The 23,333-nt window shown below is 46.4% G+C and overlaps 1 protein-coding gene across 1 annotated transcript; it reads right to left on the reverse strand.

The window, feature by feature from the left end:
• Positions 1-35: 35 nt before the first annotated feature.
• Positions 36-22,967, reverse strand: LOC139575795 (proline-serine-threonine phosphatase-interacting protein 1-like). The gene is made up of 14 exons (XM_071401103.1): positions 22,495-22,967; positions 21,442-21,542; positions 21,211-21,285; positions 14,219-14,253; positions 14,034-14,140; positions 13,867-13,929; positions 11,044-11,142; positions 8,534-8,579; positions 8,234-8,313; positions 4,678-4,776; positions 4,359-4,455; positions 4,031-4,127; positions 3,553-3,784; positions 36-2,008 (listed from the first exon to the last, which is right to left on the reverse strand). The coding sequence occupies exons 1-14, from the start codon at positions 22,525-22,527 to the stop codon at positions 1,877-1,879; spliced, it is 1,296 nt and encodes a 431-aa protein (XP_071257204.1). The 5' UTR covers positions 22,528-22,967; the 3' UTR covers positions 36-1,876.
• Positions 22,968-23,333: the final 366 nt, after the last annotated feature.

The following is a 23,333-nucleotide window of genomic DNA, read 5'->3' on the forward strand; positions in this document are numbered from 1 at the left end:
CTTTTCAATGTATCCAAACTAAGGAAACTTCAAAGTAAACAAGACATATTTTATAAATCAAATATCACATCAAATACAGTACAGCTGTTGGTCTTGATTCACATACTCTTCTACTTTCTCTTGTAGATCACTTCTCAGGTTGGTGTAGACCAGTGCAGTTATTTTATCCTCACACATATTTACAATTGATACAGTTTAAAGTTTGACTAGTTTTCTGTATGGTATCTGAGATTCCCTACAGTGTTGTGAAAAAGTATTTGCCCACTTTCTGATTATTACTTTTTCATATTTTTGATACTGAATGTTTTCAGATCTTCAACCAAAACTTAATATTAGATTAAAGGGCCAGAGTTTACAAATGACGACAAATTAGTATTTATTTTACTTATTTAATTAATAAAGTTATACAACACCCAATTCCCCTGTGTGAAAAAGTAATTGCCCCCCAACGCTCAGTAACTGTTTGTGCCACCTGTAGCTGCAGTGACTGCAACCAAATGCTTCTTGTAGTTGATCAGTCTCACATCGCTGTGGAGGAATGTTGTCCCACTCTTGCATGCAGTACTGCTTTAACTCAGTGACATTTGTGGGTTTTCAAGCATGAACTGCTTGTTTAAAGTCCTGTCACAATATCAATTTGGATTAGGTCTGGACTTTGACTAGGCCATTCCAAAACAAAAAAAAATGTGATCCATATTATCCAAAAAGTTGATTCAAGTTTGCCAAAAAGCACATGCATGATCATCAAGACTCTTGAATGTTCTATGGACAGATGAGTCAAAAGTATAACTTTTTGGATGACATGGGTTCCATTATGTCTAGTGAAATCCGAACACTGCATTCTACAGTAAGAGCCTTATACCCACGGTCAAGTATGGTGGTAGTATGATGGTTTGGGGATGCTTTGCTGCCTCAGGACCTGGACGAGTTGACTTAATAGAAGGAACCATGAATTCTGGTCTGTATCAGAATTCTACAGGAGAATGTCAGGCCATCCGTCTGTGAGCTGCATCTGGGTTATGCAGCAAGACAATGATCCAAAACACACAAGTCTACATGAAAAGAGCTAAAAAGCAACAAATGTGTTTTGGAATGACCTCGTCAAAGTCCAGACCTAATCCCAATTGAGATGTGGCAGGTCTTGAAACGAGAAGTTCATGCTTGAAAACCCACACGTCTGTGAGTTAAAGCAGTTCTGCATGGAAGAGTGGGACAAAATTCCTCCACAGCGACATGAGAGACTGATCAACAACTACAGGAAGCGTTTGGTTGGAGTCATTGCAGCTAAAGGTGGCACAACTAGTTATTGAGTGTAAGGGGGCAATTACTTTTTCACACAGGGGAATTGGGTGTTGCATAACTTTGTTTATGAAATAAGTATACAATTGTTGTGTTATTTGTTCCTTCAGGTTCCCTTTATCTAATATTTGGTTTTGGTTGAAGATCTGATAAAATTCAGTATAAAAAATTTGCTAAAGTAGAGAAAATTTGAAAGGGGGCGAATAGTTTTTCACAGCACTGTATGTATGCAGTAGGCCTGTTGGGTGAAAAGACTGACAATCTCTGGTGCAGCATAGCCTAATAGTTAATGGGGAACACACAGTCATGACTCATGTTCCAAGTCAGTTCAGTGAGTCATCTCTACTGCTGGAGAATCTATTACTCCGAAGTCTTGAACGAAGGATCAGAACATCTGAGTAAGAAGCAGAAAGGGGGTCCGCATAGTAAGGTTTTGAAGACTACAGTATGTATGGGTGATTGTGCATGAGTATGTGTGTGAGTATGTGTGTGTGAATCCGTGTACCTGTGTACATGAGTGTGTGCGCGTGCGCGTGCGTGTGTCCATGTCCATGCATGAATGTGTGTGTGACTCTGTCTAGACTTTGGCCAGGTAGGAGCCAGGTACCAGCCCAACCTGTCCGTTTCTCTCCACTGTCCACCAGCCGTCTTCACTCTGTTCTATCACCAACACCACATCCCCTTTAGACACTGACAGCTCATCTGGGTCCTGGGAGCACAGGGAACACATTGTTCGGCTTTGAAATACTGTACATACATACATACATACATAATACAGATCAGTGGAAACGTTTATGTAAACATGATCCATCAATATCTCAACTAGTTATATTTCATGTCAGATGCATCACAGAGTTTTGTAATGACGTCTGTAACTTGACACATGTAACAATGTGTGCAGGTTTCACCTGTAACTTGACACCTGTAACCGCGTGTGCAGGTTTCACCTGTAACTTGACACCTGTAACCGTGTGTGCAGGTTTCACCTGTAACCGCGTGTGCAAGTTTCACCTGTAACTTGACACCTGTAACCGTGTGTGCAGGTTTCACCTGTAACTTGACACCTGTAACCGCGTGTGCAAGTTTCACCTGTAACTTGACACCTGTAACCGTGTGTGCAAGTTTCACCTGTAACTTGACACCTGTAACCGTGTGTGCAGGTTTCACCTGTAACTTGACACCTGTAACCGCGTGTGCAGGTTTCACCTGTAACTTGACACTTGTAACTGTGTGTGCAGGTTTCACCTGTAACTTGACACTTGTAACTGTGTGTGCAGGTTTCACCTGTAACCGCGTGTGCAGGTTTCACCTGTAACTTGACACTTGTAACTGTGTGTGCAGGTTTCACCTGTAACCGTGTGTGCAGGTTTCACCTGTAACTTGACACCTGTAACCGTGTGTGCAGGTTTCACCTGTAACTTGACACTTGTAACTGTGTGTGCAGGTTTCACCTGTAACTTGACACTTGTAACCGTGTGTACAGGTTTCACCTGTAACTTGACACCTGTAACCGTGTGTGCAGGTTTCACCTGTAACCGTGCGTGCAGGTTTCACCTGTAACTTGACACTTGTAACCGTGTGTACAGGTTTCACCTGTAACTTGACACCTGTAACCGTGTGTGCAGGTTTCACCTGTAACCGTGTGTGCAGGTTTCACCTGTAACTTGACACCTGTAACCGTGTGTGCAAGTTTCACCTGTAACTTGACACCTGTAACCGTGTGTGCAAGTTTCACCTGTAACTTGACACCTGTAACCGTGTGTACAGGTTTCACCTGTAACTTGACACCTGTAACCGTGTGTGCAAGTTTCACCTGTAACTTGACACCTGTAACCGTGTGTACAGGTTTCACCTGTAACTTGACACCTGTAACCGTGTGTGCAGGTTTCACCTGTAACCGTGTGTGCAGGTTTCACCTGTAACTTGACACTTGTAACCGTGTGTACAGGTTTCACCTGTAACTTGACACCTGTAACCGTGTGTGCAGGTTTCACCTGTAACCGTGTGTGCAGGTTTCACCTGTAACTTGACACCTGTAACCGTGTGTGCAAGTTTCACCTGTAACTTGACACCTGTAACCGTGTGTGCAAGTTTCACCTGTAACTTGACACCTGTAACCGTGTGTGCAGGTTTCACCTGTAACTTGACACTTGTAACTGTGTGTACAGGTTTCACCTGTAACTTGACACTTGTAACCGTGTGTACAGGTTTCACCTGTAATTTGACACTTGTAACCGTGTGTGCAGGTTTCACCTGTGCAGAGTAGTCATAGAACACCATGAAGGTATCATCATCATCATCCTCATTGGTTGTCACTGCAGGCAGGGCCGCTGCAGCTGCAGACTGGAAGCCAGGTATGGATGCATACACTCCATCTGAACTCTCAGGCACTGTTTGACCAACAGGTGGCGCCGCTGGCTCGGAAGTTGAACCCTCACTGATACTCATCTTTGAACCAGAGTTTCGTGGCAGAATATTGGAGAATCTGCAAAAATATTTTTCATGTCACATTCTCAAATATATATGAATGTGTTGATGTATAGCTATGAGAATGTAGTGATACAATGTCCATATTAGAATTCCTATGCATTCAACTGTTATTCCAGTGTTACAAAGTGATAGAGCTTGTTTCGCAGAAACACTATGGGGTGGTTTCCTGGACACAATTTAGCCTACTCCTCGATTGTCTTCAGGAAACTGCCCCTACGAGTCCCAAGTTCTGCTAACTGACCTTTTCCCTCCCCCTCCCCCTCCAAAGCGAGCGCTGCAGTTGTTGTCGCCCGTTGGCGATGGCTCCCTCTCATAGTAGTTCTCAAACACAACGGGGTCTAGAGAGAAGAGGATGGAAGTCCACAGAAATGAAGCATAGCCAATAGAGGTGTATTGCATATAATATTTCAAATGGCAAATGTTATTCAGAGGAACTGTTCCACTTGAAAAGCAGAGACACACACAGTACAAACCCGTTACAATTACTCTAAGAAGTGTTCGCCATTGGTGCCAATGTTGACAGCAACCCTGGCCCTTCACGCTCTGTCCTGTATTCAGTGAGCTCTTACCTGGTGGACTTGAACCTGTTGTCTTCATCTCTATGAAACAGTTGTTATCTGCTGTGATGTCACATGTCTCCAGAATATTCCTCACCTCCTCGTAAAACTGCAAAAAAACATTTCTCATATTCATGCTCAGTCTTCAAAGAGGCTTCATTGATTTAAAATTGTTCTGGTTGACAAATAGGATCCATTTTGGTTCACCAGATACATTGCATGTTAGGCAGTATAGTACTGGTACTAATAGAGTTTAATGTAGACAGTAGTTCATGGACCCATCCATAATCCATTTGCTTATCATCTGAAGTGTGGTCATTGTTGAGCTCACCTCGTCGTCTTTGACACATTGCACAGAGAAGTGATTACAGTGGTCCCAGAGGGCACACCTCAGGATAGTGATGCGGTCCACCTCCTGCTGCTGAAACACCTGTAACAGCAGAGACACACATACAGTACAAACCCTTAATCATCTATTCCTATATATACACACTGAACAAAAATATAAATGTAACGTAAAGTGTTGGTCCCATGTTTCATGAGATCCCAGAAATGTTCCATACACACAAAAAAACGTATTTCTCTCAAATTTTTAGCACAAATTTGTTAACATCCCTGTTAGTGAGCATTTCTGCTTTGCCAAGATAATCCATCCACCTGACAGGTGTGGCATATCAAGAAGCTGATTAAACAGCATGCTCATTACATAGGTGCACCTTGTGCTGGGGACAATAAAAGGCCACTCTAAAACGTGTAGTTTTGTCACACAACACAATGCCACAGATGTCTCAAGTTTTGAGGGAGCGTGCAATTGGCATGCTGACTGCAGGAATGTCCACCAGAACTGTTACCAGAAAAGTGAATGTTCATTTATCTATCGTAAGCCACCTACAACGTCGTTTTAGAGAACTAGGCAGTACGTCCAACCGGCCTCACAACTGCAGACAATGTGTATGTTGTCATGAGGGCGAGCGGTTTGCTGATATCAACGTTGTGAACAGAGTGCCTCATGGTGGCGGTGGGGTTATGGTATGGGCAGGAATAAGCTACAGACAACGAACGCAATTGCAATTTGAAAGGAAAAAAAATACAGTGATGAGATCCTGAGGCCCATTTTTTTTTAAAGATATCTGTGACCAACAGATGCATATCTGTATTCGCAGTCATGTGAAATCCATAGATTAGTGCCTAATAAATGTATTTAAATTGACTGATTTCCTTATATGAACTGTAACTCAGTAAAATAAATGAAATTGTTGCATGTTATGTTTGTATTTTTGTTAAGTATACAATCTGTCTCAAAAGCGACTGCATACATTAAGGAGGCTAACCAGGCGTAACCAGGCTCTAAATAGCTTCACAAGCTACTGTAATAGCTGAATCATCAGGCCTACCTGCTCAATCGGTAACATTCAATATTGTGCTTTGAGAGGCATAGACTACACTGTTAGAACAAAAAGGTGCTATCTAGAACCTAAAAGGGTTCTTCAGCTGACCAGAGTTTGCTTTGCATGTTTTATGTTTTGGTTGGTCAGGGTGTAATCTGTGTGGGCATTCTAAATGTCTTGGGGGGGGCACATGGGGAGTGTGGCGAAGCCAGGTAAGAGACCTGCGCCAACTCCCCGTGCTTACTATGGAGAGAGAGAGCGTCGTACTGGTCAGGCACCGTGTTATGCGGTAGAACGCACGGTGTCTCCAGTACGCGTGCTTAGCCCGGTGCGCTACATCCCAGCTCCCCGCATCTGCCGAGCTAGGGTGAGGATCCAGCCAGGGAAGATGGTGCCAGCCCTGCTCTCCAGACAGCCAGTGGGTCTCCTCGGTCCAGGATATCCTGCGCCGGCGTTGCACACTGTGTCTCCCGTATGTCTGCACAGCCCAGTGCGTCCTGTGCCTGCGCCCCACACGTGCCAAGCTAGAGTTACCATCCAGCCAGGACGGGTTGTGCAGGCCATTAGCTCGAGACCTCCAGTGCGTCTTCACGGTCCGGTCTATCCAGTACCACCAGTGCCAACACCACGCACCAGGCTTCCTGTGCGTCTCCAGAGCCCTGTAAGCCCTGTTCCTCCTCCCCGCACTCGCCCAGTGGTGCGTGTAACCAGTCCGGTACCACCAGTTCCGGCACCACGCACCAGACTTACTGTGCGTATCCAGGGTCCAGTATGCCCAGTTCCTGCTCCCCGCACTCGCCCAGTGGTGCGTGTTCCCAGCCCGGTACCACCAGTTCCGGCACCACGCACCAGGCCTACTGTGCGCCTCCAGGGTCCAGTATGCCCTGTTCCTGCTCCCCGCACTCGCCCAGTGGTGCGTGTCCCCAGCCCGCTACCACCAGTTCCGGCACCACGCACCAGGCCTACAGTGCGCCTCGGCAAGCCTGAGCTGCCCGTCTGCCCAGCGCCGTCTGAGCTGCCCGTCTGTCCAGCGCCGTCTGAGCTGCCCGTCTGCCCAGCGCCGTCTGAGCTGCCCGTCTGCCCAGCGCCGTCTGAGCTGCCCGTCTGCCCAGCGCCGTCTGAGCCGCCCGTCTGTCCTGAGCCGCTAGAGCCGCCCGTCTGTCCTGAGCCGCTAGAGCCGCCCATCTGTCCTGAGCCGCTAGAGCCGTCCGCCAGTCAGGAGCCGCCAGAGCCGCCCGCCAGTCAGGAGCTGCCAGAGCCCCCCGCCAGTCAGGAGCCGCCAGAGCCGCCCGCCAGTCAGGAGCCGCCAGAGCCGCCCGCCAGTCAGGAGCTGCCCTTCAGTCATGAGCTACCCCTCAGTCATGAGCTACCCCTCAGTCATGAGCTACCCCTCAGTCATGAGCTACCCCTCAGTCATGAGCTGCCCTTCAGTCCGGAGCTGCCCTTCAGTCCGGAGCTGCCCTTCAGTCCGGAGCTGCCCTTCAGTCCGGAGCTGCCCTTTAGTCTGGAGCTGCCCTTCAATCCTGAGCTGCCCCTCAGTCCTGAGCTGCCCCTCAGTCCGGAGCTGCCCCTCAGTTCAGAGGCGCCCCTCAGTGGAGTGGGGTCATTTAGGAGGGTCGCCGTTCCTAGGAGGCCACGGAAGCGGGGATTGACTATGGTGGAGTGGGGGCCACGTCCAGCGCCAGAGCCGCCACCGCGGATAGATGCCCACCCAGACCCTCCCCTATAGGTTCAGGTTTTGCGGCCGGAGTCCGCACCTTGGGGGTGGGGGTACTGTCACGCCCTGATCAGAGTTTGCTTTGTATGTTTTATGTTTTGGTTGGTCAGGGTGTAATCTGTGTGGGCATTCTATGTTGTATGTCTGGTTTGTATATTTCTATGTGTTTGGCCTGATATGGTTCTCAATCAGAGACAGGTGTTTTGCGTTGTCTCTGATTGGGAACCATATTTAGGTAGCCTGTTTTGTATTGTGGGTTGTGGGTTATTGTCTATGTTATGTTGCATGTTAGCACATTGTTTATATAGCGGTCACGTTCGTCTTATTCGTTTTGTTTTGTAAGTTTGTTTAAGTGTTCTTCATTAAATATTGAAGAATGTATTCAAACCACGCTGCGCTTTGGTCCGCTTCTTACAACGATCGTGATACATAGGATAACCTTTTTTGGTTCCGTGTAGAACTTTCTGAGTAAAGGGTTCTACATGGAACCAAAAAGGGTTCTACCTAGAACCAAAAAGGCATCTTCAAAGGGTTCTCCTACGGGGAAAGCCGAAGAACCCTTTTAGGTTCTAGATAGCATCTTTTTGTTCTAACAGTGTACTCTATTCTGGATGTATGTACATAAGCCACATGGGGGGTGTTATACTGAGAAATATAGGCCTACTCAGACATACTGCGGAAGGGGGCGTGGTGTGCTGTGGTGTGAGGTCTTATTAGGGCTAGTAACAGTTGTGGGTGGGTGCAATGTGAAAAGTTGTTGCTGTGTAACAGAGAGCTCTAACCTCACATGTGCCCTTGTGTGTTCCCTCCCAGTCCTGACGAACTCTCTCCAGCTGCTCTACATTCAACATGTATTGTTTCTCTGTACAGGTGGAGCACAATAGAGGTTAGGGAATACTTTACATTTATTGCATCCTAAGCAGTCTTCTTTACTTGGATTACAATAATAAATACATGTTTTTTAAATAATCAGATCAATGATAATATATTTGTAATGGATTCACAGATTCATTGATTCATTCATCCATTGATATTATCACCAACAAAGAAAAGTACAGTATATTGTATGGTATGATTCAGACCTGCTTCAGTGACGGCTTGTCTGCATTGCTTGGCCTTGTGTTGTACCTGAAAAAGACAGCAGTAGAGGAACTGGTCATGCTCTGAATCAAAACGTGACTGCTAAACAAAAAAATAGAAGAGACAGTTCTCCTTTAGAAGAAAATATCAGGATGTGTTCTCTTTACTCTCCTGACTCTCTGTTCCTCTACAGACCTCCATTTTCAGAACGCACACAGAACAAACCTTTCTAATAAATAGATAACTCAATTCCAGGAATTGCCATAATTTCATTGGACATTCAATTGTAAATGCCTTGCATTATAACCAACCCATAGACTCACAGAACCAGTCTAGTTTACAAAAAAAGAAGAAAAAAGAGGTGTAAACTGCTCGCTGGTCGTGGTGAATAAAGTAACACTTCCTATTATTTCAGTGCATGTTTCTGCAAAAGGTGGATGAACTGTTGGGCAAAAGACAAAAGTGGGTAGACTGTGTTTATTTGCGTTTTCCTCCACTATACCACTGATTTACTTGTAGTAGGAAAACAGTAACAAACGGAACTGTTTCATAGCCTTCTCTGATACTGAGAAATTGAGTTGCAGTAGCACAACAATAACTACAGCGCTTTCGCAAAAGTATTCAGACTTTTCCACATTTTGTTACGTTACAGCCTTATTCTAAAATGGATTAAATCGTTTTTTTTGTGTCATCAATCTACACACAATACCCCATAATGACAAAGCAAAACAGGTTTTTTCACTCTTTTTTGCAAATCTATAAAAAATAACATTACTATTTAGACCCTTTACTCAGGACTTTGTTGCAGCACCTTTGGTAGTGATCACAGACTCAGACTCTTCTTGGGTATGACGCTACAAGCTTGGCACACCTGTATTTGGGGAGTTTCTCCCATTCTTCTCTGCAGATCCTTTCAAGCTCTGTCAGGTTGGATGGGGAGCGTCGCTGTACAGCTATTTCCAGGTCTCTCCAGAGATGTTCGATTGGGTTCAAGGCCGGGCTCTGCCTGGGCCACTCAAGGACATTCAGAGACTTGTCCCGAAGCCACTCCTGCATTATCTTGGCTGTGGGCTTAGGGTTGTCTTGTTCGATGGAGAACCTTTGCCCCAGTTTGAGGTCCTGAGCACTCTGGAGCAGGTTATCATCAAGTATCTCTCTGTACTTTGCTCCGTTCATCTTTCCCTCGATCCTGACTAGTCTCCCAGTCCCTGCCGCTGAAAAACATCCCCACAGCATGATGCTGCCACCACCCTGCTTCATTGTAGGGATGGTGCCAGGATTCCTCCAGATGTGACGCTTGGCATTCAGGCCAAAGAGTTCAATCTTGGTTTCATCAGACCAGAGAATCTTGTTGAATCTTGTTTTTCATGGTCTAAGAGTCCTTTAGGTGGCTTTTGGCAAACTCCAAGTGGGCTGTCGTGTGCCTTTTACTGAGGAGTGGCTTCCATCTGGCCATTCTACCATAAAGGCCTGCTTGGTGGAGTGCTACAGAGCTGGTTGTCCTTCTGGAAGGTTCTCCCATCTCCACAGAGGAACTCTGGAGCTCTGTCAGCGTGACCATCGGGTTCTTGGTCACCTTCCGGACCAAGGCCTTTCTCCCCCGATTGCTCAGTTTGACTGGGCGGCCAGCTCTAGGAAGAGTCTTGGTGGTTCCAAACTTCTTCCATTTAAGAATGATGGAAGCCACTGTGTTCTTGGGGACCGTCAATGCTGCAGAAATGTTTTTGTACCCTTCCCCAGATCTGTGCCTCGACACAATCCTGTCTCAGAGCTCTACGGAAAATTCCTTCGACCTCATGGCTTGGTTTTTGCTCTGACATACACTGTCAATTGAGGGACCTTATATAGACAGGTGTGTGCCTTTCCAAATCATGTCCAATCAATCAGTTGAATTTACCACAGGTGAACTCCAATCTAGTTGTAGGAACATCTCAATGGATGATCAATGGAAACATGATGCACTTGAGCTCAATTTCGAGTCTCATTGCAAAGGGTGTGAATACTTATGTAAATAAGGTATTTCTATTTTTATTTTTAACACATTTGCAAACATTTTATGAAAACCGGTTTTCGCTTTGTCATTATGGGTTATTGTGTAGAGACTGATGAGTAAAAAAATATAATTTAATCAATTTTAGAATAAGGCTGTAACGTAACTAAATGTGGAAAAAGTGAAGGGGTCTGAATACTTTCTGAATGCACTGAATAACTAGGTGTATTACATGTGTATAATTGCAGGGTTGGCACTGGTGTTACCTTCTCAGACTTTGGTTTGGTGTTGTGGCTGTGTGTGTGTAATTCCAGGTATGGGGGATTACAATACTTTCTCAGACTGCTTGGGGGCTGTGTGTTTGTATAGTTCCAGGGTTTGGGGAGGTGGTGTTACCTTCTCAGACTGCTTGGAGGCTGTGTGTTTGTATAGTTCCAGGGTTTGGGGAGGTGGTGTTACCTTCTCAGACTGCTTGGAGGCTGTGTGTTTGTATAGTTCCAGGGTTTGGGGAGGTGGTGTTACCTTCTCAGACTGTTTTGGTGTTGTGGCTGTGGTGCTCCTGTCAGCAAGCTGCTCTGCCTCGTCTGCTTCTTTACATTTCTGCTCATAGGACTTCTTAGACTGGAGATGGACAGAAGAGACATTCAGGGAATCATCATTGAAGCAGCCACAGTGGTCTGTGGTGTCATGTTTTATGTAACAATCAATAAAACCTGTAGCAATGTTGAATCTCTGTAAAACTGTATGCAACTGTATGCAACTGTATGCAATGTCAAAATGGTGAATGGTGCAGTCCTCACTTAGCAGTTTAAGCAAACATTTAGCTCAATATGTATTTCTGGCTTCAGATTGGTTGTTTCTTGTACAGGATAATCAGTCTTCACCGCTTTAGCTCCATTTATGCCACTCTGCCATTGGCTCTTGTCACTTGTCTCACCACAGAGTAGCCTAATGATGTAGCTTATCTATTCGGTATGTAAATGCTCGCATAGAGAATAGGGTTATACAGTGCCTTCGGAAAGTATTCAGACCCCTTGACTTTTTCAACATTTTGTTGCGTTACATCCTTATTCTAAAATTGATTAAATAAATTATAATAAATTATATCCTCAGCAATCTACACACAATACCCCATAATTACAAAGTGAAAACATGTTTGTAGAATTTTTTTGCAAATGTATTAAAATAAAAAACAGTATTCAGACGCTTTGCTATGAAACTCGAAATTGAGCACAGGTGCATCCTGTTTCCACTGATCATCTTTGAGATGTTTCTACCACTTGATTGGAGTCCACCTGTAGTACATTCAATTGTTTGGATATGAGTTGTAAAGGCACACACCTGTCAAATAAGGTCCTACAGTTGACAGTGTATGTCAGAGCAAAAACCAAGCCATGAGGTTGAAGTAATTGTCTGTAGATCTGGGGAAGGGTACAAAAACATTTCTGCAACATTGAAGGTCCCCAAGAACAAAGTGGTCTCCATTATTCTTAAATGGAAGAAGTTTGACACTAAGACTCTTCATAGAGCTGGCCGCCCAGCCAATCGGGGGAGAAAGGCCTTGATGAAAACCTGCTCCAGAGTGCTCAGGACCTTAGACTGGGGTGAAGGTTCACCTTCCAACAAGACCCTAACGACCCTAAGCACACAGCCAAGACAACGCAGGAGTGGCTTTGGGACAAGTCTCTGAATGTCCTTGAGTGGCCCAGCCAGAGCCCGGACATGAACCCGATCGAACATCTCTGGAGACACCTGAAAATAGCTGTGCAGGGACTGCGGTTGAAAATTAGCCGGCTGGCTAAAACCGGCACTTTTACTGAAACCTTGATTAATGTGCACTGTCCCTGTAAAAAGATATAAACTTAAACTCAAACTCCCCATCCAACCTGACAGAGCTTGAGAGGATCTGCTGAGAAGAATGGGAGAAACTCCCCGAATACAGGTGTGCCAAGCGTCATACCCAAGAATACGCAAGGCTGTAATTGCTGCCAAAGGTTCTTCAACAAAGTACTGAGTAAAGGGTCTAAATACTTATGTGAATGTAATATTTCAGTTTTGAATTTTTAATACATTTGCAAAAATGTGTAAAAACCTTTTATTTCTTTGTCATTATGGGGTATTGTGTGTAGATTGATGAGGGAAAGAAAACAATTTAATAAATTTTAGAAGTCAAGGGGTCTGAATACTTTCCGAAGGCACTGTATACAGGATGTTATGATACTGTAATGATACTCACGAAAATAGGCCCAAGTTTATGTATATTTGAGCAATAAGGCCCGAGGAGATGTGATATGTGGACATTATACCACAGCTAAGGACCCTCTACACAACACGGAGTGCCTGGAATACAGCCCCTTAACTGTGATATATTGACCATATACCACAAACCCCCGAGGTGCCTCATTAGTATTTTATAAACTGGTTACCAACGTAATTAGACCGCAAAAAATACATGTTTTTGTCATACCCGTAGTATACGGTTTGATATACCAGTCATCAGGGCTCAAATCACCCGGTTTATAATTGAGCATAAATCATGGGACTATGAGAGGTGAGATCCGTATTGATGCAGACCAAAATGTTCATTTTCAAGGCCTGTGTTATCCTACCAGTTCCCCACTATAATAGGGCCAAAGTCTGTGGTTGGTGTGTGGGTGTGTGTGTCTATACTTTGTTTCCTACCCTCTTCCTCTTGCAGAATTTCACTGTGATGTATGTTCTCTCTTGGGTAGCTCACCCATCTCTGAGAGGTAGCTAGGTCTACTGGGTGTAATGTCAGCCTTCCTCTTTTCTGGGTATGAACTCTTACACTGCGCTCTTAAAAAGAGTTCTTTGGCTGTCCCCGTAGGAGAACCCTTTTTGGTTCCAGCTAGAACCCTTTTGGTTTTCAGGTGGAATCCTTTTGGGTTCAATGTAGAACACTCTGTGGAAAGGGTTCTACATGGAAACCAAAAGGGTTCTACCAGGAACCAATAGGGTTCTTCAAAGGATTCTCATTTTACATTTAAGTCATTTAGCAGCCGCTCTTATTCAGTGACTTACAGGAGCAATTATGGTTAAGTGCTTTGCTCAAGGCACGTAGGCAGATTTTTCACCTAGTCTGCTCTGAGATTCAAACCACTGACCTGTCAGTTACTGGCCCAATGCTCTTAAATGCTAGAGTACCTGCCACTTGTCTCCTATGGGGACATCCGAAGCAACCTTAAATTCTAGATACCTTTTTTTCTAAGCGTGTGGATAAAGTCCCACTTTCAGACTGTTCTATAACCCTCTGTGTATGTACCTCTGTACTTAAGCTGACTTACTAAGTAAGCATGTAATTCCCTGAGTAAATAGTATGCCTACCTCCATGGTCTTCTTGTATAAGGACACCTTCATCTTCTGAACTTTCTCCATAATCCCCTCAAACTGAACGAGGATAAACAACATGGTTGAAATTTACTGGCACCTCATAAATACAGCTTTTCAAATTATTTCAAAATGAAATAAGCACTCAATAACACATTTCAAACCTTTCTCCTCTGTTCTTTCTGCCGCTCTCTGAATATTTCCATCTTCTTGATCTCTTCCCGTAACATTCCGGATAGCTGGATATGCAGATTCCCGATGTTTTCAATTTCTGTCAAAGAAAACAGTTATTTTAGTAAACTGTCATTGGGCTTTGTTGTGAGAGATGCAGTAGACAGGATAAACTTACGTGTTTTAAGTTGATCAAAGGAGGCTTTCAGAGTGCTGAAAAAATAGGAATGATGCATTTATCAATAACAGGTAGTGTAGCATACTAAATACTAGTTAAACCCAGTATGTATAAACAGATTGCCAAATCACTGCATTCAACTGTATCTAGATATCAATGTCATGGTTCCACCTGTCACCAGAGGGCAGCAGAGACCGTCCTAGAGACATTAACGACACTCTGGTGTGTCCAATTTATTCATTATGATTTCCCTGTTAAAAGAGGTATGTTTTCTGTTGTCCTTTGCAGAAGCTTGAATTGTTTACCGTGTGCGTTCGTTTCCTGAGTGAGTTTTTGAGACTTAGTGTTTGTTGTTTTTTCATGTGTACTGTGATCCTGCGGCTACCGTTTCTCAGTAAAGTAAAGTATGTTTATCCTTAACCACTGATTCCTCGTCTGTTCTCTTCTCTGCACCTGGGTCCAACCTTACCACGTCACAGCAAGCTTCTGCACCAAACATGGACTCAGCAGAGATCACTCAGATCAAGAATGTTGTAACCCACCAAGGAGCACTGCTGGGGCCGCAGCAAGAACAACTCTCCGAAATATCAGAGACCCTCCGGGCACTTACCAACTCCCTCCAACCACAGTCCAACCTCAACCCAAGAGGGGCCAATGTCCAAGTCTCGTCGCCCAGTGCTACAGATGTCGCTGTAGTTCCTCCAGGGAACCTGCACCGGGAACCCAAGATCCCAGCCCCCGAGCGGTATGACGGCCACCCGGGAGGATGCAAGGGGTTCCTTCCTCATTCAGTGTTCTCTGGTGTTCGAGCTACACTCCTCCTCGTTCCACACCGATCGACCATGATCGCCTACATCATCTCTCTACTCTCGGGCAATGCCCTGGCGTGGGCAATGGCGGTGTGGGAACAGCAGCCACCATCCTGCAGCTCCATATTAGCCTTCATCGCTGAGTTACAAGTCTTCGACCACCCAGTTGGCGGAAGAGAAGCGGCCAGCCGACTGTTCAACATCTGCCAAGGGGCCAGACCAGTTGCTGACTTCGCCATTGAGTTCCACAACCTCGCCTCCGAGAGTGTGTGGAATACGGAGGTCCTGGAAACTGCTTTCCACCAGGGTTTGTCTAACTCCAAGTATGAACTGGCCTCTCGGGAACTGGGAGAGGACCTTGAGTCCCTGATAATGCTGGCAATCAGGATCGACAACCGCCTCGAATGCGTGAGACAGTGCCTTTTTGACTCCACCACAGTATCTCGGTTTCCTGAGCACCTTAAGCCCCCCAAACCCAGAACAGAGGAGCCCATGCAGCTGGAACCCACACGTCTGAGTCCACAGGTGCGTGACAGGCGCATTCGCGACGGCTCTACTGCGCAACGCCTCTACTGCAGAGGTCTCGGCCATCTCCGTGCTACATGTCCAGAGCTGACGGGAAACGCCAGGGCTTGCCAGGACAACGGGAGACCCTGGCGAGCTGTGCAGCTACCTCTCAGTCACCGTCTGTCACTACTCGCAACCCTCCACTGGGACAACCGTCAGCACCAGATTCAAGCCTTCGTGGACTCCGGGACCACAGATAATTTTATTGATCAGGACTTCACCAGATAATTACCAATCACCTGCGTGAAGTGTCCCATCCCTCTGCAGATTCAAGCCCTCGATGGATGGCCCATTTGCTCCGGTCAGGTGGAATATCAGACCAAGGCCATTCTACTGCAGGCTTGGGTGAAACACTCAGAGACTCTTAGTTTTTTTTTTATCACTGCTCCCGAGAACCCCCTTATCCTAGGGTACCCCTGGCTAGAACTACATAACCCACTATTCTCCTGGTCCATGGGACACCTACTAGACTGGGGTAAGGACTGCCAGACTAAATGTCTAAGACCCCCACCAAGAGCCTCGCCATGTCCTCCTGCATCCATTGAAGTCCAAGACTTCTCCGCTCTCCCTCCTGAATACTTCGACCTCCCGGAGGCCTGCAGTAAGAGGCAAGCCGCCACCCTTCTTCCACATCGTTCATACGACTGCCATAGAACTCCTACCCGGCTCCACACCTACCTAGGGCCGTCTGTAATATCTCTCAACCCCTGAAGCAGCAGTCATGGACAATTACATCCGGGAGTCGCTGGAGGCAGGTTTCATTAGCCCCTCTACATCCCTATCTGGTGCAGGCTTCTTTGTGGGTAAGAAGGATGGAGTCCTGCATCCTTGCATTGATTACAGAGGGCTGAACTGGATTACGATCAAGAATCGTTACCCCCTACCCCTGATGTCCGCCGTCTTGGAGTTGGCCCAATTCTTCACCAAACTGGACCTCCTGTCACGATCGTGTGGAAGAGATTCGGACCAAAACGCAGCATGAGGAAAATAAGCCATCTTCTTTTAATTAAATGAACGAAGATGAACATGAAACGAAAACACTATACAAACAAACAAAACAACAAATGATCGTGAAGCTAAATAACGCAAGTGCACAGACAAGCAACAGACGTTAAACAAGACAACTACCCACAAAAGCCTACTGCCTATGGCTACCTTAAATATGGCTCCCAATCAGAGACAAATGAATGACAGCTGTCTCTGATTGAGACCCAATCTAGGCAGCCATAGACATGACTAGACAACCTAACAATACTCTATCCCATACACATACAACACCCATAGACTAACCAAAACACACACAACATACAATGCCCACCCCAACTCACGCCCTGACCAACTAAACATAATCAAAATAACATAAAAATAGGTCAGGAACGTGACATAACCCCCCCCTCAAGGTGCGTACTCCGAACGCACCACCAAAAGTCTAGGGGAGGGTCTGGGTGGGCATCTGTCCACGGTGGTGGCTCCGGCTCTGGACGCTGTCCCCACACCACCATAGTCACTCCCCGCTTCCGTATCCCCCCCCCAATGACCACCCTCCAACTAAACCCACCTAACTGAAGGGGCAGCATCGGGATAAGGGGCAGCACCGGGATAAGGGGCAACACCGGGATGAGGGACGGCAGCTCCGGGCTGAGGGACGGCAGCTCCGGGCTGAGGGACGGCAGCTCCGGGCTGAGGGACGGCAGCTCCGGGCTGAGGGACGGCAGCTCCGGGCTGGCTGGCGGATCCTGGCTGGCTGGCTCTGGCTGGTCATGGCTGGCTGACGGCTCTGGCTGGTCATGGCTCGCTGACGGCTCTGGCTGGTCATGGCTCGCTGACGGCTCTGGCTGATCCGGTCTGGCGGAAGGCTCTGGCTGATCCGGTCTGGCGGAAGGCTCTGGCTGATCCGGTCTGGCGGAAGGCTCTGGCTGATCCGGTCTGGCGGAAGGCTCTGGCTGATCCGGTCTGGCGGAAGGCTCTGGCTGATCCGGTCTGGCGGAAGGCTCTAGTGGCTCCTGTCTGGCGGACGGCTCTAGCGGCTCCTGTCTGGCGGACGGCTCTGTAGGCTCATGGCAGACGGGCGGCTTTGCAGGCTCATGGCAGACGGGCGGCTTTGCAGGCTCATGGCAGACGGACAGTTCAGACGGCGTAGGGCAGACGGGCAGTTCAGACGCCACTGGGCAGACGGGCAGTTCAGGCGCCGCTGGGCAGACGGGGAGTTCAGGCGCCGCTGGGCAGACGGGCAGTTCAGGCGCCGCTGGGCAGACGGGCAGTTCAGGCGCCGCTGGGCAGACGGCAGACTCTGGCCGGCTGAGACGCACTGTAGGCCCGGTGCGTGGTACCGGAACTGGAGGCACCGGGCTAAGGACACGCACCTTCAGGCTAGTGCGGGGAACAACAACAGGGCACACTGGACTCTCGTGGCGCACTCTAGGCCTGGTGCGTGGTACCGGAACTGGAGGTACCGGGCTGAGGGCACGCACCATAGGGAGAGTGCGTGGAGAAGGAACAGTGCGTACAGGGCTCTGGAGACGCACAGGAGGCTTGGTGCGTGGTGCCGGAACTGGAGGCACTGGGCTGGAGACACGCACCATAGGGAGAGTGCGTGGAGGAGGAACAGGGCTCTGGAGATGCACTGGAAGCCTGGTGCGTGGTGTAGGCACTGGTGGTACTGAGCTGGGGTAGGAAGGTGGCGCCGGATATACCGGACCGTGAAGGAGGACACGTGCTCTTGAGCACCGAGCCTCCCCAACCTTACCAGGTTGAATGGTCCCCGTAGCCCTGCCAGTGCGGCGAGGTGGAATAGCCCGCACTGGGCTATGCAGGCGAACCGGGGACACCACCTGTAAGGCTGGTGCCATGTACGCCGGCCCGAGGAGACGTACTGGAGACCAGATACGTTGGGCCGGCTTCATGGCACTCGGCTCGATGCCCAACCTAGCCCTCCCAGTGCGGCAAGGTGGAATAGCCCGCACTGGGCTAAGCACGCGTACTGGGGACACCGTGCGCTTTACCGCATAACACGGTGTCTGACCAGTACGACGCTCTCTCACTCCACGGCAAGCCCGGGGAGTTGGCTCAGGTATCCAACCCGGCTTCGCCACACTCCCCTTTAGCCCCCGCCCAAGAAATTTTTGGGTGTTACTCACGGGCTTTTCAGGCTTCCGTGCAAGACACGTCCCCTCATAACTCCGGTTCTTCACTCCGGTAGCCTCTGCTCTCCTCAGTGCCTCCAGCTGTTCCCATGGGAGGCGATCCCTTCCAGCCAGGATCTCCTCCCATGTGTAGCAACCTTTACCGTCCAAAACATCCTCCCATGTCCATGAGTCCTGTTTACTTTGCCGCTGTTGTTGGTTCCGCTCACGCTGCTTGATCCTGTTGTGGTGGGTAGTTCTGTCACGATCGTGTGGAAGAGATTCGGACCAAAACGCAGCATGAGGAAAATAAGCCATCTTCTTTTAATTAAATGAACGAAGATGAACATGAAACGAAAACACTATACAAACAAACAAAACAACAAATGATCGTGAAGCTAAATAACGCAAGTGCACAGACAAGCAACAGACGTTAAACAAGACAACTACCCACAAAAGCCTACTGCCTATGGCTACCTTAAATATGGCTCCCAATCAGAGACAAATGAATGACAGCTGTCTCTGATTGAGACCCAATCTAGGCAGCCATAGACATGACTAGACAACCTAACAATACTCTATCCCATACACATACAACACCCATAGACTAACCAAAACACACACAACATACAATGCCCACCCCAACTCACGCCCTGACCAACTAAACATAATCAAAATAACATAAAAATAGGTCAGGAACGTGACACCTCCGCAACTCTTAAAATCTGGTGAGAATCAGGGAGATGAGTGGAAAACTGCCTTTAACACCCCTAGTGGACACTATGAGTATTTAATCATGCCCTTCGAATTATCGAACTCACCGGCAGTCTTTCAAGCATTGATCAATGACACTCGAATTGGTTTCTCTTTGTTTACCTCAACAACATTCTGATCTTCTCCAAAACCTTTCCAGAACACATACTGCACGTCCCCAAGTCCTGATATGCCTCCTGCAGAGCCAACTATATGTTAAGATAGAGAAGTGTGAGTTCCACGTATCCCAAGTGTCCTTCCTGGATCACATTATCTCTACCACAGGCATCCAAATGGACCCCAAAAAGGTTGAGGCGGTTGCCGACTGGCCCCGTCCCACCTCACTCAACCAGGTCCAGCGGTTCCTCGGGTTAAACAATTTTACAGGCATTTTATATGCAACTTTGGTGCAGTGGCAGCGCCTCTCACGGTCCTAACCCGCATGTCAATTTGCCCAGTCGTCTGGGTTTGGCCGGGGTAGGCCGTCATTATAAATAGGAATTTGTTCTTAACTGACTTGCCTAGTTAAATAAAGGTTACATCATTTTTTTAAAGTCCCAGACCCATTTTTGCTAGACTCCCGAGGTTGACAGGGCATTCATAGAGCTCAAGGGATGTTTCACCTCTGGACCCATCCTCGTTCATCCTGATCCTACTCGGCCCTTTGTGGTAGAAGTGGACGCCTCGGACACCGGAGCAGGGGTGGTCCTTTCACAGCAGAACGAAGAGGACAAGAAACTGCACCCATGCGCCTTTCTCTCCAAGTGGTTCTCGCCAGCGGAACGCAACTACGATGTAGGCAACTGTGAGCTCTTGGCAGTTAAGTGGGCCCTTAAGAACTTGGTCTCCATTCAAGAGGTTGAACGCTCGCCAGGCTAGGTGGGCTCTGTTTTTTAATAGGTTTGATTTCACACTAGCCTATCGCCCGGGATCCAAGAATCGGAAAGCAGGCGCCCTGTCCCGCCAACACGATACCTCTAACTAGGAGAGGGACTCCGGGCCCATCATCCCCAGCTCCCGCATTGTGGACTCTGTGATATGGGGTATTGAGACCACGGTCCGACAAGCCCAGACACAAGAACCTGACCCAAGGCGATAATGATTTCCCTGTTAAGAGGTGTGTTTTCTGTTGTCCTTTGCAGAAGCTTGAATTGTTTACTGTGTGCGTTTGTTTCCTGAGTGAGTTTTCAAGTGTACTGTGATCCTGCGGCTACCGTTTCTCAGTAAATTATTATGTTTATCCTTAACCACTGATTCCTTGTCTGGTCTCTTCTCTGTGTCCAACTTTACCATGTCACATGACTGGCTTATTAGCAATGGTGTAAAGATTAACTGTGCGAACAGGAAACTGGATTGCGGATGCACACACACACACACATTTTCTCTCTCTCTCTGGTGGCAATGATTCCACGAGGGCTAGTATGTGTGACTTAATGGCATTGTGTGCCACTACTGAACCCTGACTCTATCATTTATATTCTAAAAATACCACTATTATTCTATTGACTACCTATTATATTGCCTGTGAAGTGGTTGTGGAATATTAGCAGGCGCGCCACGCCAGGTTATGGCAAATTATTTAAAGGAAAAAAACAACATTACATTTGATTTGGGCCAACGCCCCCCCCCCAATGTTATTTGTATCTATTATGACAGCACTTTGGCTAACTTATGCATAGTAGGTATTATGGAAATTGTCCAAACATATAATCTCTATATATGTACGTAACCAGCCATTTACCTGATCTCTGTCTGCCCCCCAGCTTTACGTGCTATTGTCACCAGATCCTTCCCATACCTCTCTTCTGCCATGGCCCTGTAGACAGACAAACAGGCAGACTTAAAAGTGCTGTGTTTTGTAGAGTGTAGACCAATCTGAGTTGTATGAACATTCCGATTCAGTGTGCAATCACTGCTGACCATCCCTGCGTGCATTTTGTATGAAGTTTTAATGACGTCAGAGAAACCCTACCTCATCTTCAGCAGTTCCTCCACATCTTTGCACATCCGCCTGCCATCACATAGTCTCTGAATCAGAACCTCATAGCCCAGATGATTAGTGAAATCAACTCCCTACAGAGAGACAAAGAGATGTGTTGTAATCCAGTTACACAACAATAGTTACAAAATAAACGTTTGACTCAAACTGCCCAGTCGTTTTTCTCTGTATTTAGTGGCACATACTGAAGAGTTAGATTCCACAGAAGTTGGAACTTGTTTAGGGATTGGTTCCCATAGAAGGGGGTCTAGTGTCTTTACAACATGGTATATGAACCTGGTGAAATCCCCAAAGCATTTAAAATTAATATTACGTTTCACTGAAATGTGCATTGCGTCATAAAAACTTGTTACAGTACTTACAAACAACAGACAATATAGTCAGAGGACTGTCCAGAGGACCATAGAATATTCACTTTGAACAACCTTTAGTTACAGACAGGATAATAGAAACCCATTTAATATGTTCTCTTTCATGTCTGAAGATGACAGGTAGATTATCAACTGTTGCCTTGGATGCAAATCTATCTGGACAATGAGAGGGCTAAATTCATAACCACCGTGAGCAGGAAGGGAGCCATAGCAACCAACGCCTCAGGGAACACCTGTGCAAAAATACTACGATACCTCACAAGTTAAACAGAATATAACAGATTAAAATGTGGAAATTGTGGTGAAAGCACAGTGCATATCCTACAGTGCATATCTAAGGGGTTAGCAGTAAGAGTTGAACCCAGACCTTTCCAGCTTTCCCACAGCACTCAGTTCAGTTCCAAATTTCATTGGCATGTTATTACTGTGGACATCATATTCTGACAGACAATTGTCACATTTTAGAAACCTCATACTGTTTGCTTTAAAAGGCTCACTACACTTTCAAGTCTGTAAATGGTTGAGAATGAACAAAATACTAATATTTCTGGATAGAGATTTTAAATGAGTTATCAGTAGACGGTCTAGTTATATCTAGTTACACACACCAACGCAGGACATCAAGAGACAATGGTAGCAGACTGAGTGAACTTACCCAAAAGGCATCTTTAAACAGCAAGGGAGTCATTCTGTGTTACACATGTACTTCCTCAAAGTTTAATGTTAATATCCTCTTTATCAACTTTTACAAAAAACATAAACCACTTAAGTTTAACAGATTCCTTATTGAGATAAAAAAAAAGTATATATATATATATATTAATATATATATGAAGGACAACTCCAGAATGCCTCAGCTGATATAACTGCAATATCACTGTTGAACTTGAATGAGGAAGAAGTACCCTGTGATGTCACTATCCACAGACACAGCCTCTTGCTGAGATATGTAGATAACTACAGTTTTGATTATTATTTGAATAATAGATCATATAGAATTTCAGCGCTAAAACGGATTCACAGACTATATTGGGCACAGATTGTGCCCTTGTTCATGAAGAATAGCCATTGGTTTGATTATATCCAGGGTGTATCACATCTGGCCGTGATCGGATTCCCATAGGGCGGCGCACAATTGGCCCAGCGTCGTCCGGTTTTGACCGGGGTAGGCCGCCATTGTAAATAATAATTTGTTCTAAATTAAATGATTTGCCTAGTTAAATAAAGGTTAAAAGAAATCATATCTGTATAAATATAGTTTTTTATTTATGTTTAATAATATGTTTGACATGCCTACACAGTACGTGCTTTCCAATTAACTGCTGCTTGTAAAATCCATCATATCCACTTGTGAACATCAGACAACTAACTGAACTTTAACAGCTAACAAATACCGACCTCTAGTGGTTTACTCAGGGAGATACATAAAACCATCACCTTGAAAGTTGAAACAACATAGCAGCACAACTTTAAACATTAGGCCTACATGTTGTG

This window comes from Salvelinus alpinus, chromosome 5 (assembly GCF_045679555.1).
Source record: "Salvelinus alpinus chromosome 5, SLU_Salpinus.1, whole genome shotgun sequence".
In the NCBI taxonomy this organism is placed as follows: domain Eukaryota; kingdom Metazoa; phylum Chordata; class Actinopteri; order Salmoniformes; family Salmonidae; genus Salvelinus; species Salvelinus alpinus.